The sequence below is a fragment of the Trematomus bernacchii genome, unplaced genomic scaffold (genome assembly GCF_902827165.1).
Source record: "Trematomus bernacchii unplaced genomic scaffold, fTreBer1.1, whole genome shotgun sequence".
NCBI classification, from domain to species: Eukaryota; Metazoa; Chordata; class Actinopteri; order Perciformes; family Nototheniidae; genus Trematomus; species Trematomus bernacchii.
This window is the reverse complement of record NW_022987607.1, coordinates 2,525,593-2,538,147: the sequence shown is the minus strand read 5'-3', so window position 1 is coordinate 2,538,147 and position 12,555 is coordinate 2,525,593. Positions and strand designations below refer to the sequence as shown.

At 39.5% G+C, this 12,555-nt stretch overlaps 1 protein-coding gene across 2 annotated transcripts in view; it reads left to right on the top strand.

Moving 5' to 3' along the window:
- ctdp1 (CTD (carboxy-terminal domain, RNA polymerase II, polypeptide A) phosphatase, subunit 1) overlaps positions 1-12,555 on the top strand; it is a 110,792-nt gene that overhangs the window by 57,446 nt on the left and 40,791 nt on the right. For both annotated transcript variants that reach the window (XM_034131124.1, XM_034131123.1), the window contains exon 12: positions 1,033-1,292. In XM_034131124.1, coding sequence (XP_033987015.1) covers positions 1,033-1,292 — 260 coding nt within the window. The remainder of the gene's footprint in view (positions 1-1,032; positions 1,293-12,555) is intronic.

Below are 12,555 nucleotides of genomic sequence, written 5' to 3'. Positions count from 1 at the left end.
ACTTTAAAGAGTCCTCCGCGCTAGTGTTACAAAGTGATGTCACTATGTTCAAGAAGTAAACAAAGGAGTCCAATGTGAGAGAGAAACTCCCTCTGGAGGGAACACAGGGATGTTATCCTTTGCAGACCAATTACATGAAAACCTGGAGAACACACTACAGGGAAGAGCAAACCTCCACAAATAAAAATATATATACAGAATTGGATCCGCTTTATAAATCCTTGGCAATTATGGTGAAGGCAAGACTTAATGAATGGTTACTGTTTGCAATCATGGGGGAAAACACACGCACACACACACACACACACACACACACACACACACACACATGCACACACACACAAGCACACACAAGCCATTTAAGCTCTCTTATTTTGTATCCTACCCTGTAATTTGTTGGTGCCCCGCGGGGTCATATTCATTCAAATTTGATTTTAACGAATGGAATTGGAAGACCACTAACGCTGACCCACCGTATTTACACGTTTTTTTAATTCCCTGCATTGCTTCAGGCGGTTTCACCTTCACCGCAGAGCTTTGCTGTCCAAATGACCAAACAACAAGACTTTAATGAGCCTGGCCTGATGCCTATAATCATCTTGGCTCGACTCAAGACGATGTCCCCCTGAATTAATCCCAGTTTTCTTTCCTCTACTTGCTGCTAATGAGTCAATGGCCAAGAGGCTGCATATTTCCATTTATCTGATGGCACTCAATCGTCTAATCTAATTCAAATGTTCAGTAAAGTTGGGGAAGTATAAATTATGAGCTGCTCAAGAAATCCTGAGCTGGTGTAGCTGACCATTTTTCTTTAGATAGTGGACAAGATAAATAGCTAGAAAGTAGGGCATTGTATTTGACTCTGGTAGAAACTGGATGTGATGAGTTTATTAACTTCAAACTGATTACAAGATCAATCCATCAGACACGCGGCAATCAACATTTACTTCAATATGACAAGTTATTGAAAAAACGTTTCTCTTGCCACCTTGAAACAATATTTCATAGAAACTCCTTTTTCTAAAAAAACAGGTGGACGACATGTTAGACGAAGAGAGCGACAACGAGAGTGAAAGCCAGGGGAAAGAGAAGCCAGGTAATGAGGAAGGGGATGATGATGATGATGATGATGATGAAGAGGAGCAGCAGCAGCAGCAGCAGCCAGAAGCTGGACAGAAAACAGCAGCAGCAGAAAGAAGAGGAGGAGAAAGTGGAGGAGGAATCGTTCCTCAGGAGATGAGCGTGGAGGAGAAGAAGATCCAGCCAGCATCCAGTGAGGCCGGTGTGCTAAGGTATTTGCAAAATCCACTTTTTTATTTTGTTTTGAGTGATGCAGGGATGATGTCATTTTGTAGCCCGTTAGCATCTCTTAGCGTCCCCCTTGAAAGCAAACAGCCAATGAGATGTGTCCATTTGATTTTGGAAAACAAGATCTTTTGCAAACACACATTTATTTATTTGTATACATTTTTCACATTTTATACATAAACCCCCCCCTCCCCCCGGCACCCCAATTATTCTCTCACACACACATGCCTACATACACATACACTCATCAACGTAAAGCATGTAGATACACATTTACAACAAATATATCATAAACACTAGGGCTGCTCGATTATGGCAAAAATCATAATCACGATTATTTTGGTCAATAATTGATGTCATGATTATTAAATACGATTATTCATTGACTTTGAAAACATCCATTTATTGAACTTTAAAACAAAAACAAATAATAATTTGAACAGTATCTTTTTAACTGTTGATTACCCTGAACGTAGAATTCAACTGAAAAACCAATACAAAAATAAATGAAACATTTAAATAAATAATATCAAAATAATAAATACCAATAAACAAGATCAACAAATATTTTGGAGCGCACTTCAACAAGCTACTACACATATATAAATATGATAAATAAAAATAAATTAGATCAAATATCACAACCTAGCAAAGCAAAATAATTATTTTTTCCGATTATGTTGTTTCCGTAATTGTGGCAGGCCAAAATCGTAATTGCAATTTAAAATACGATTAATTGCACAGCCCTAATATACGCACATACAGATATACTTCCTGTCCCTCCCTCGGACAACGCACCTTTGCAAACACACATTTATGATTCTTTCACGTGTTGTTCAGCAGGATAATCTCCACATATCAACACTACTTTTTTAATATTTAAAGAGTAAATGCAATCCTGGGTTTTAGGACGTATTCCTGTACCACTTTTAAAATCACTCCGTCTTGAATGTTTCTTCTCCAGCAGCCTTTTTTTAATCAAATATGATAACAGGAACACCACATTACTCTCTCTCCCTTAAGACCAGATATTTACTATCACATGTTTCCTCTAAGTGTCATCACTGTTGGCACCCTCCTCTGTTGATCCTGCATTCGGTGCTTAAACACCCTCGGGTGAGAGAGGGATGCTTAGCTTAAATTGCACTTGGCAAGAACCCCATTGAGAATCCTTTTGCAAAAGGTGCTGTATATTTTCCCGGTCGTCCTTCGCCCAATGACTATTATCATAACACGCCACTTCATCATCACTGCTATGCCGAAGCCAGGCGGTCGGGTCTGTTTCCATGGATATTAAATCCAAACAGACAGCAGGCAAGTCGGCGAGTTATGAACACATCAGACTCTGTTATAGCTGAAGGACAGGCCTCCGACACTACTGAGGGGATATTTGATTAGGTTTTCTACATCTGTTGCATGTTATATTTATCAGTGGGATGTGACATTTCCCAGAACAAATACGTTTATCTAGAGTTGAGTAACAACATGCGGCAAACTCTGGTCAATCTCCGTAGACCCCTTGCTTAAAATGCCCAAGAAATAAACATGTTGATAGCATGGTACAAAAAGCGGTCCCTAGAATTTAAGTTCCACATTTATGAGAATTTAAGAAGTTCATTTAATTTCAATCTTTATTTCGAACAGATTAAAAAAAATAACAAATGTGAAAAACAGAATACAGTATTGTTAAAATACAGTATTTATCCACATTCACGATAATATTTATATATTCAACAAAAAAAACTCTTCATATTAATAATAATAATAATAATAATTTAAAAAAAAATCACATGTGTCCGAAAGGGAGCAGGAGGAAGCAAATGCTTATTAATTCCCACCCCTTACATGATCAATGATTGTCCTTTAAGTCATTATGCAAGTTATTCCTACTTACATTTACATTTATACATACATATACAATAATTTCTCATCTTCAGTCACCTCTCTTCATTCTCATAGTTTTCCCAAAAAGTGTTTCTTATCCTTTTAAACTGAATTATGCTTGTGCTTTGTTTTATCTCCTGCTCCAAACCATTCCATAAAACCACCCCACAGATTGTTATACTCATATTTCTCAGAGTTGTTCTGACCTTGAGTTGTTTAAAATGTAGATTTCCTCTCAAATTATACCCACCCTCTCGGTCTATGAACAATGTTAACAAGTTAATTCATGTAACTCACGTGTTAAAATTGTATCAAGGCTTGTAGTTTTGCACATTAGGGGTATTGCGTGCATCAATCTACATACTCTGTGTTAGGGCTGAACGATTCATCGATTTTAAATCGAAATCGCGTTTTGAAATCATGCAATTATCAAATCGCTAAGTCTGCGATGTTCTTCTTGTGTGTCAGTCATCCACACCAATCAGAAGTGCTGTGCTCCACATGTACCAGTCATTGTTGACCAATCAGAAGTGCTGTGCTCCACATGTACCAGTCATTGTTAACCAATCAGAAGTGCTGTGCTCCACATGTACCAGTCATTGTTAACCAATCAGAAGTGCTGTGCTCCACATGTACCAGTCATTGTTGACCAATCAGAAGTGCTGTGCTCCACATGTACCTGTCATTGTTGACCAATCAGAAGTGGCCCATGATAGAAGGTGATAGACAGATTGATCCAATCACCTGCCAAGTATTTTTGAAATACTTTTCCAAATGGCTTCCAATGGAGCTTTCCTAGATGGTGAAACAAAGCCTCTGAGTCAGGTTAGTAATGCTCCATCACATGTTCTATTACAGGGTGAATCTTAGTTTAGTTTAGTTTTAGTTTATTTATTTTTTTCGAGCGTGTAAAACCAAAGAAAATACAAATGAAACAAAAGGTGATACAGACATGATACAGTACTATACAAATGAATGCAATAACCAAACGAAACATTTAATTAATAATTGAATAATCTGCAGTATCATTGTCTGATATCAATAAACAATAAACAACAAAGCTTTAGCTAATTACACGTCCGAAAAGGGGTCGGAAGAAGTTTACACTTATTTAATCCGACCCCTTCTCCCTTTTTTATTTTTATTTTTATTTATTTTTACATCTTAATATATGTTAACATACAATATAAACGTATACTTATAATCTTGAATAATTTATATAATCATTCATATAATATATACAGGCGAGTTAGGACAATCTGAAACTGAAGCTTGACTTTAAAGCAACCCAACGGAAGTTTCATGTAAGTTTAGTTCTTTCACTCGTAGCTCGGGCTGCGGGGGTGCTGGAGACGGGAGCACGTTGATACGACCTTCCTAGCCGGAGATATGGCCGCATTTTACAATAAACTTCCGTTGGGTCGCTTAAAAACAAATATCGCAAATCGAATCGCAATATCTGTCAGAAAATCGCAATTAGATTATTTCCCCAAATCGTGCAGCCCTACTCTGTATTCTCCACGAGGCTCGGAGAAAACATGAACCGTTACAGAGATACAACATTGGTGTCTTTATAGAGGACAAACCTTCTTTGTAGTATTATCTGGTGAATATGTCGTTGTAATAATGTTATTGCTCTCTGAATAGAAGTGGAATAAAGTGTTGGATGATTATAACTAAGTGCACACAATGCCTCAGACTCAATAGGCTACTTTAAAATCTGTATTTGAAACCCATTTGTTTGTTGAGCATTTCTTTCGTCCCCTTTTCAATGTTGTGCCTTATCAGTATTCTCTCACATTCTGATCATGATCCAGCTCCAAGGATCTCCATGTAGAAAGAGAATAGGAGCCATTACACGTTGTTGGCCAAATAGATACCGACTGTTGTCCTTAATGTTGAACCTCTGCACCTCCAGACTTAGTTTTGTGTGCCTTTTTTAAATCAGCCTCACTGCTCTGACGCTGGAAGAAGGAGATTTGAGAGTTTTCTTCACCAGTAAAACACTTTTTCTCTGCGTCTCTGATCTTGTTTGTGTCTCTGCATCCACGGCTGCTCAGGCATCCACAGCCAGGCAGTTTGATGATATTTGTTTCCCGTCTTTTGGACATGTGGGTCTGACACCTTGGGTTGTTGCTAATGAGTCGAGTCTGAAAAACACTGTTCGCTCTGGTGCTTAATCGCTGTTGTCAAACTGCAGTCAGTGCAATGGTGCAGAGCAGTGACACACGATTAGACAAGTAAAAGAGTGGAAGTTGGATTGTGTAAGCACTGTTGAAAATAAGCAGGTAGGTCTTTGGGTTCTTCCACAGTAAGATACCAGAGTTATAGTGTGACCTAGGGCTGTGCGATTATGGCCAAAATCATAATCACGATTATTTGGGTCAATAATTGATATCACGATTATTAAATACAATTAGAAAAAATCAATTTATTGAACTTTAAAACAAATACAAATAATAATTTGAACAGTATCTTTTTAACTGTCGATTACCCTGAACGTATAATTCAACTGAAAAACCAATACAAAAATAAATAAAATAAATTATACATTTAAATAAATGATATCAAAATAATAAATACCAATAAACAAGATCAACAAATATTTTGGAGCGCACTTCCCCAAGCTACTAAACATATATAAATATGATAAATACAAATAAATGAGACCAAAAATGTTGCAGTGCACTATTGCCCAACCTAGCAAAGCAAATAATTGTTTTTTTCGATTATGTTGTTTTCGTAATTGTGGCAGGCCAAAATCGTAATTGCGATTAAAATACGATTAATTGCACAGCCCTAGTGTAACCTGTTTACATTATCCTCTCTGACCTCTGGTATTATGTTGGGAAAAAGGTTTTAAATGTACCACCCCCCGCACCAAACTGCGAACCTTCGGGGACAGAGCGTACAGTGTGGCAGCCCCCCACCCTCTGGAACGCTCTCCCTGCGGAGATTCGCCACATCCCCACGCTTGACGCCCTCTCTCTCTCTCTCTCTCTCTCTCTCTCTCTCTCTCTCTCTCTCTGTCCCTCTCTCTCTCTCTCTCTCTCTCTCTCTCTCTCTCTCTCTCTCTCTCTGTCCCTCTCTCTCTCTCTCTCTCTGTCTCTCTCTCTCTCTCTCTCTCTCTCTCTCTCTCTCTCTCTCTCTCTCTCTCTCTCTCTCTCTCTCTCTCTCTCCTTCAAAAGGGCCCTCAAGTCCCATCTGTTTGCCAAGGCTTTCGGCCCCTAATCTATTTGTTGTTTTGTCTGTCTGACTTTTGTTATGTTTGTTTTTGCCCTATTACTTGTACAGCGACCTTGGGTCCCTTGAAAGGTGCTATAAATGCAAGCTATTATTATTATTAAATGCACTTCTCTGCATCTGTCTTGCTTGAGTAGCTTGTATTTCATTTTGTGACTGACTTTTCTTTCTGATATCTTTTATGAAAACCAAGACATCTTTTTTTTTATAAATTGTGAATTAGAAATGGGATTCAATCAATGCTCAAACATCCATAGCGTGCACCCATTTGGTAAAACATTCCTTCCTACGCCCCTATATAGACCACAAAAGAACTGAAGCCCTTACATGCTATAAGAGCAACATATAAATGAAATATTAACAAGCTGAAAGACATGTTTTGAACCATGTTGTACAAGTATCCAATCCATGTTGAACCGCAAAGGCACTGAAGGGCATACTCAAAGTAAAGATTCATATTTTTTCATCAATGACACATTCCTCTTGAAAAGCCTGAATGAAGGACAGAGATATTCAAAAGAGATTTATTACAGGATTAAAAAAATATGCCAAGACATCCTGAGTTTTGTCTCAAGCATCAGTGGAAAAATATACAGATGTATGGTTAGTAGATTTCCAAAACACTTTCATCTTCACTGCAACATTACCAAATAAACACTTTCACATCAAAACGTAGCTAAAATGTCTCATTAGTCATAATGAACCTTCCTTAAAGGTCACCTATTATACTAAATCCACTTCTTCATGTCTCTTCTACATCAACATGTGTCCCCTCTTCTTCATGTCTCTTCTTCATCAACATGTGTCCCCTCTTCTTCATGTCTCTTCTACATCAACATGTGTCCCCTCTTCTTCATGTCTCTTCTACATCAACATGTGTCCCCTCTTCTTCATGTCTCTTCTACATCAACATGTGTCCCCTCTTCTTCATGTCTCTTCTTCATCAACATGTGTCCCCTCTTCTTCATGTCTCTTCTTCATCAACATGTGTCCCCTCTTCTCCATGTCTCTTCTACATCAACACGTGTCCCCTCTTCTTCATGTCTCTTCTTCATCAACATGTGTCCCCTCTTCTTCATGTCTCTTCTACATCAACATGTGTCCCCTCTTCTTCATGTCTCTTCTACATCAACATGTGTCCCCTCTGTGTAAAGAGACTCTGAAAGTTTCAGGAACAAAGATTCTCTCTCTTTTTGTCCTGATCCATTTCTATAAAAACCTGTCTGAAAATGAGCTGATCAGATTTTGGCCACTTTGTGATGTCATAACGATGTTTTGTCTTGTGTAACCATTAGCCAATCAGCAACCAAGGTAACCCCCCCCCCCCCCCCCCCCCTTATCACCTGAATCTCCTCCTAGAGCACCATTGAGTTCTTTGTAACCAAATCTCTCTCAGAGGGGCGTGGGGAGGGGCTCCTTATTTTCATCTAAAGTAACAGACAGAGAATCAGCACTTTGGAAACAGGGCTGAAACAGAGGGGATTATGGGTAATGCTGCAATGCTCTGTTTGGTGTTTGGAGCCAAACACTTCAGAGACATGTTTTGTATATATCTGAGACCTGTGATATATTGATGAAAAACAGAATAATAGGGGACCTTTAAGAGAGAAAACATTGCCAGAGGAATCAACTGTTCAGACAAAGGCTTTGATTTCTTTAGAAAGAGGTATTGAAGAGAGATCTGACGTCTACTTCTAACAGACTGCGTTAATGTAATGTTCCTGTCTGACAGAACATGTTTCTACTGTATTGTTGCCTTGTCTGCCATTAAAAAGCAATTTAATATTTTATAGAAGAAGGCTTCCTGATTATACTCAACTCTGTAGGACCTCCACTCCTTCAGGACCTTAAGAGTTGTCATCCTGTCAGTCTCCATCCCTTTCTTCACCACTTTCTTGTATTTGGCACAAAGTAGACGTACATCTGTTGCTAAGATACTGTAGCGATGTGAACGTCTCCGTTTTGTCCTCACCGTCTTTCAGTATCTGCTAATGCCTTTCTTCCTTGTAAAACAACTTTCACGTTCTGTTCGGTTTGGCATGCAGAGAATAACTTCTTGCTTTATTTTTTATTATCTTGTTTTTATTCCAATTTAAAATCCATGGTACAAAGCATGGGCAGATTTCCAGCTACAGTGACAGGTTAAAAGCAAATTCCAATTAAGCAGTGCTGTGAGTCCCTAGGACAAGTGTTTGCAACCACTGTTGGAAACAAATCAAAATTAATTAGCTTCAACAAAGGTGATCTGAAGTTAATTTAATTTCTTGCACATTGAGAAACGGATCAGACGGTTCTTTGAACGTCTTCGCGCTCTACTGTATGTCCCACAGATCTTTTTACTCAGATAATTAAATGTCTCAAGTATTTTTACGATCTATTAATGCAGGCTACATTATCACACACGTTTCATACGCTGTGCACTTCAGCACTACAGGAAAGAATACACTTCATCGTGAATCCAGTTTATTACACGGCTCGGTTAAATAGGTTCTGATTGGTCAATTTGGACGTTCCAAAGGTTGTTAATTCTGGCTAACAGACCGTTACTAAGGAGAACAGACCGTTGCTAAGGATGATCAAGGGACTAAGTGCAGTCAAATCAATCCACATAAAGAAGGCCATTAAATGTTCAAGTCAACTGTGGAAGACAGGAAGTAAACACTAAAGGGAACAGCAGAAGAAGACAGAGAGGAAGTAAACACTAAAGGGAACAGCAGAAGAAGACAGAGAGGAAGTAAACACTAAAGGGAACAGCAGAAGAAGACAGAGAGGAAGTAAACACTAAAGGGAACAACAGAAGGAGACAGACAGGAAGTAAACACTAAAGGGAACAACAGAATGAGACGGACAGGAAGTAAACACTAAAGGGAACAGCAGAAGGAGACGGACAGGAAGTAAACACTAAAGGGAACAACAGAAGGAGACGGACAGGAAGTAAACACTAAAGGGAACAACAGAAGGAGACAGACAGGAAGTAAACACTAAAGGGAACAGCAGAAGGAGACAGACAGGAAGTAAACACTAAAGGGAACAACAGAATGAGACGGACAGGAAGTAAACACTAAAGGGAACAACAGAAGGAGACGGACAGGAAGTAAACACTAAAGGGAACAACAGAAGGAGACGGACAGGAAGTAAACACTAAAGGGAACAACAGAATGAGACGGACAGGAAGTAAACACTAAAGGGAACAACATAAGGAGACAGACAGGAAGTAAACACTAAAGGGAACAACAGAAGGAGACAGACAGGAAGTAAACACTAAAGGGAACCAATTTGTTAAAAAAAGCAGATGAGTATCAAGCCGCCATTTGAATGCCTGCGCAGTGGATGTGCATTTCACCCTTTGTGAATGTTTTGGGAATTACGCAATTTCCTTTTATCTTAATGTGTACAGGTTTACGGCCGTGAATGCTCGCTAATCCTTTTTGTGAATGGTGTACTTGTGAGTTAAGTTTATTGAAGGGCAGAGTCATTGCTAATGTGCTTTTGAGCATAAAGCCTACCATTACTGTCTCTTCCAATTAGCTGCAGAGCAATAAGAAAAGTGTCCTAACCTTGTTCAATCAAAATCTGCCTTGAACTGGCCTAACCCCAAGGGTCTTAACTCTCCGTCTAGCTGTGCTCCGTGACATTGAATTGCTTCGATGTTTTTTTAAATGCATCTCTATAAGGAGCATTTCCAGGAAGGCTGTATTTCAGAGCACACTTGTTAAAATGCGTTGGTGGTCATTAGCTGTTAGTCAGGGTTGCTGTGAATGATTTATTGAGAGCTGTGGCACTTAGGGCTCTCACAGAGTTAAGATTTAACAAGGAGGTGGCAGGGTGGATATAAAAGGTGGATGAACCTCCCTTTTCCATCAGCTCACAGGAATGTATGTCACGTCCCCGCTGAGGCGCTGCATTCACAGTTCCAGGACATTGCAGTAGTGCACTTAACAAACTGAAGTGGTTTGATATTTTTTGTCAGACTTTGTAAGTGCCTTACTTAAAGTGGACCTATCATGCTATATTTGAACAATATATTGTAGGGCCATACCTATATAAAGTATATAAATATAGTTTTTTTTTCAAAATACCAAACAGATCCTGCATTTTAGCCATGCCTCATTTCGCTCCATTTGCTCTTTCCAGCCCTTTTTTTGCAGGGGGCTGATTCGGTGAGCTGCAGCTGACCACGCCCCCCTGCAGGAGAGGGGAGCGTGCTCTGAACAGCTGCTGGGCTGTCAGAAGAGGGGGAGAAAAAGAGATCTCTGTCCTCCATGTTTTATTATATTATTATATAGAGTTGTTATTCATTTGTTTTAAAGCTCAATAAATAACAAAGAAGACCTTTGATCGGCACTTTTCTAATTTTGTCCGGAAGATTTAAACTTTAACGGACATGTTGACCGGCGAAAAAAAATCTAACTGAAGCTCTGCCCTCGTTCCTTGGAAGAGGCGGAGAGGTGGGTGTTTGTCATCTGCTGGTGGACTAACCGGAGAGAATTACAGTGCTTGCCTCGACGGGGAGGGATTGCATTGAATTAAAGCAGCGGGAGCAAACGCTTGCCTCGGGGAGGGAGAGAAAAAGCCACAGCGGAGAATAAACAGAAGGGTAACCATGGCAACCATGCGCGGGAAGTCTTCTTTGCTGCTTTTGTGGCAGACTACAGCACCACTTACAGGCCTGGCATATGTACTACAGCGTCTCCAGCGCTTTCGAGCGGCAATGGCCGGCCGTGGCCCAACCCCACATTCCCCTGATAGGTGGAGAGTTGGCCCAATAGCCGTAGCGCCACCGTCCTGACGTCAGAGAAATATTCAAATCTGAATCAGTTTTTATCAGATCCGTTGCAGCCCCGCTTTTAGAGATCTGGGTATGGAGGAAAATAGAGAGGGTTGTGTTTTCTGACACTTGGTGAGTTCCCTGGAACACCGGGGACACATATTCATGTATAAAAGACGTACAAAAGTGCATTTTGCATTATAGGTCCCCTTTAAAGGTGTTTCACCTGAATTTGCCTTTGTCTCATAATATGAGTAATTTTAGGTCTTGGGCCTTGTTGGGAAAATACTGAATGTCCTCTTCCAATATCAGAGTCCACATTATAACAAAGGTATCCCAACTGTAGCTGTGAACATGACAGGATGTGTGATTACCTAGAAGAGCATCAGGACTGTTTTAGGCATATGATAGCTATGTGATTAACATGATGATTCAGCCTCTATGGAGATAGACACATGACAAGCATGCTCATTTCTGACGTGGAGCTAACCTGAAGTAAACATTGAATACTGCTTTCTATTCCTCCATCTTGTGACTGTGTAACTCCCTCTCTTGGATATCAGCATGTGAAGGACACTGTTCAGGAACTAAGTTGATGCTCTGTATGTGATGACTACTTCCATTCTGGAGAGGATCAGAAACACATGGATTTTGCTGTTGGATCCTGAGATCGAAGCTCAAGCCGGTGACCAGTGATTATTAACATTTTTGAGATTTTGAGAAAAAGTCAGAATTTTTAAATTTTGAGAAAATGACAGAATTTTGAGAAAAAGTCATGATTTTGAGATTTTGAGGAAAAAATACAGAATTTTGAGATTTTGAGAAAAAGTTGAATTTTGAGAAAAAGTCAGAATTTTGAGAGAAAGTCAGAATTTTGAGGAAAAAAGACAGAATTTTCCCTTTCCTCTAGTCTAGACTGGGTTTCTTTGCTGAACTTTGTAAGATTTTTTTCAAATAGCTGTCTTTCTATCTATGGCCAATAACATTTTCCATCCAATACTTTCATCGCTAAACCCTACAAACATTCTCTAATCACTTTTTACATCAATAAGACTGCTCAAATTCATCTGTCGTTATCAGTTCTCTTCACTTTCATTACCCATATCTCATTCAGATGCTCCACCGCTCCCTTTATCTCTGGAGTGTATTTATTTCAGAGTGAAAATGGAAGTGTGAAAGTTGTCAGCCTGAGTGAGCACATTATTATAACATCGCCCGAGCCGAGGGGAAAGAGTGAGCAAATGTGTTGTAAAGTTTTCCATTCAGGTTGTCTGATAGCAACGTGTGAAATTCTAAATGTGTTTCATCTGCTGTGACACTCTTTGTTTGATGATTTGATCCCGGGGTCGCCT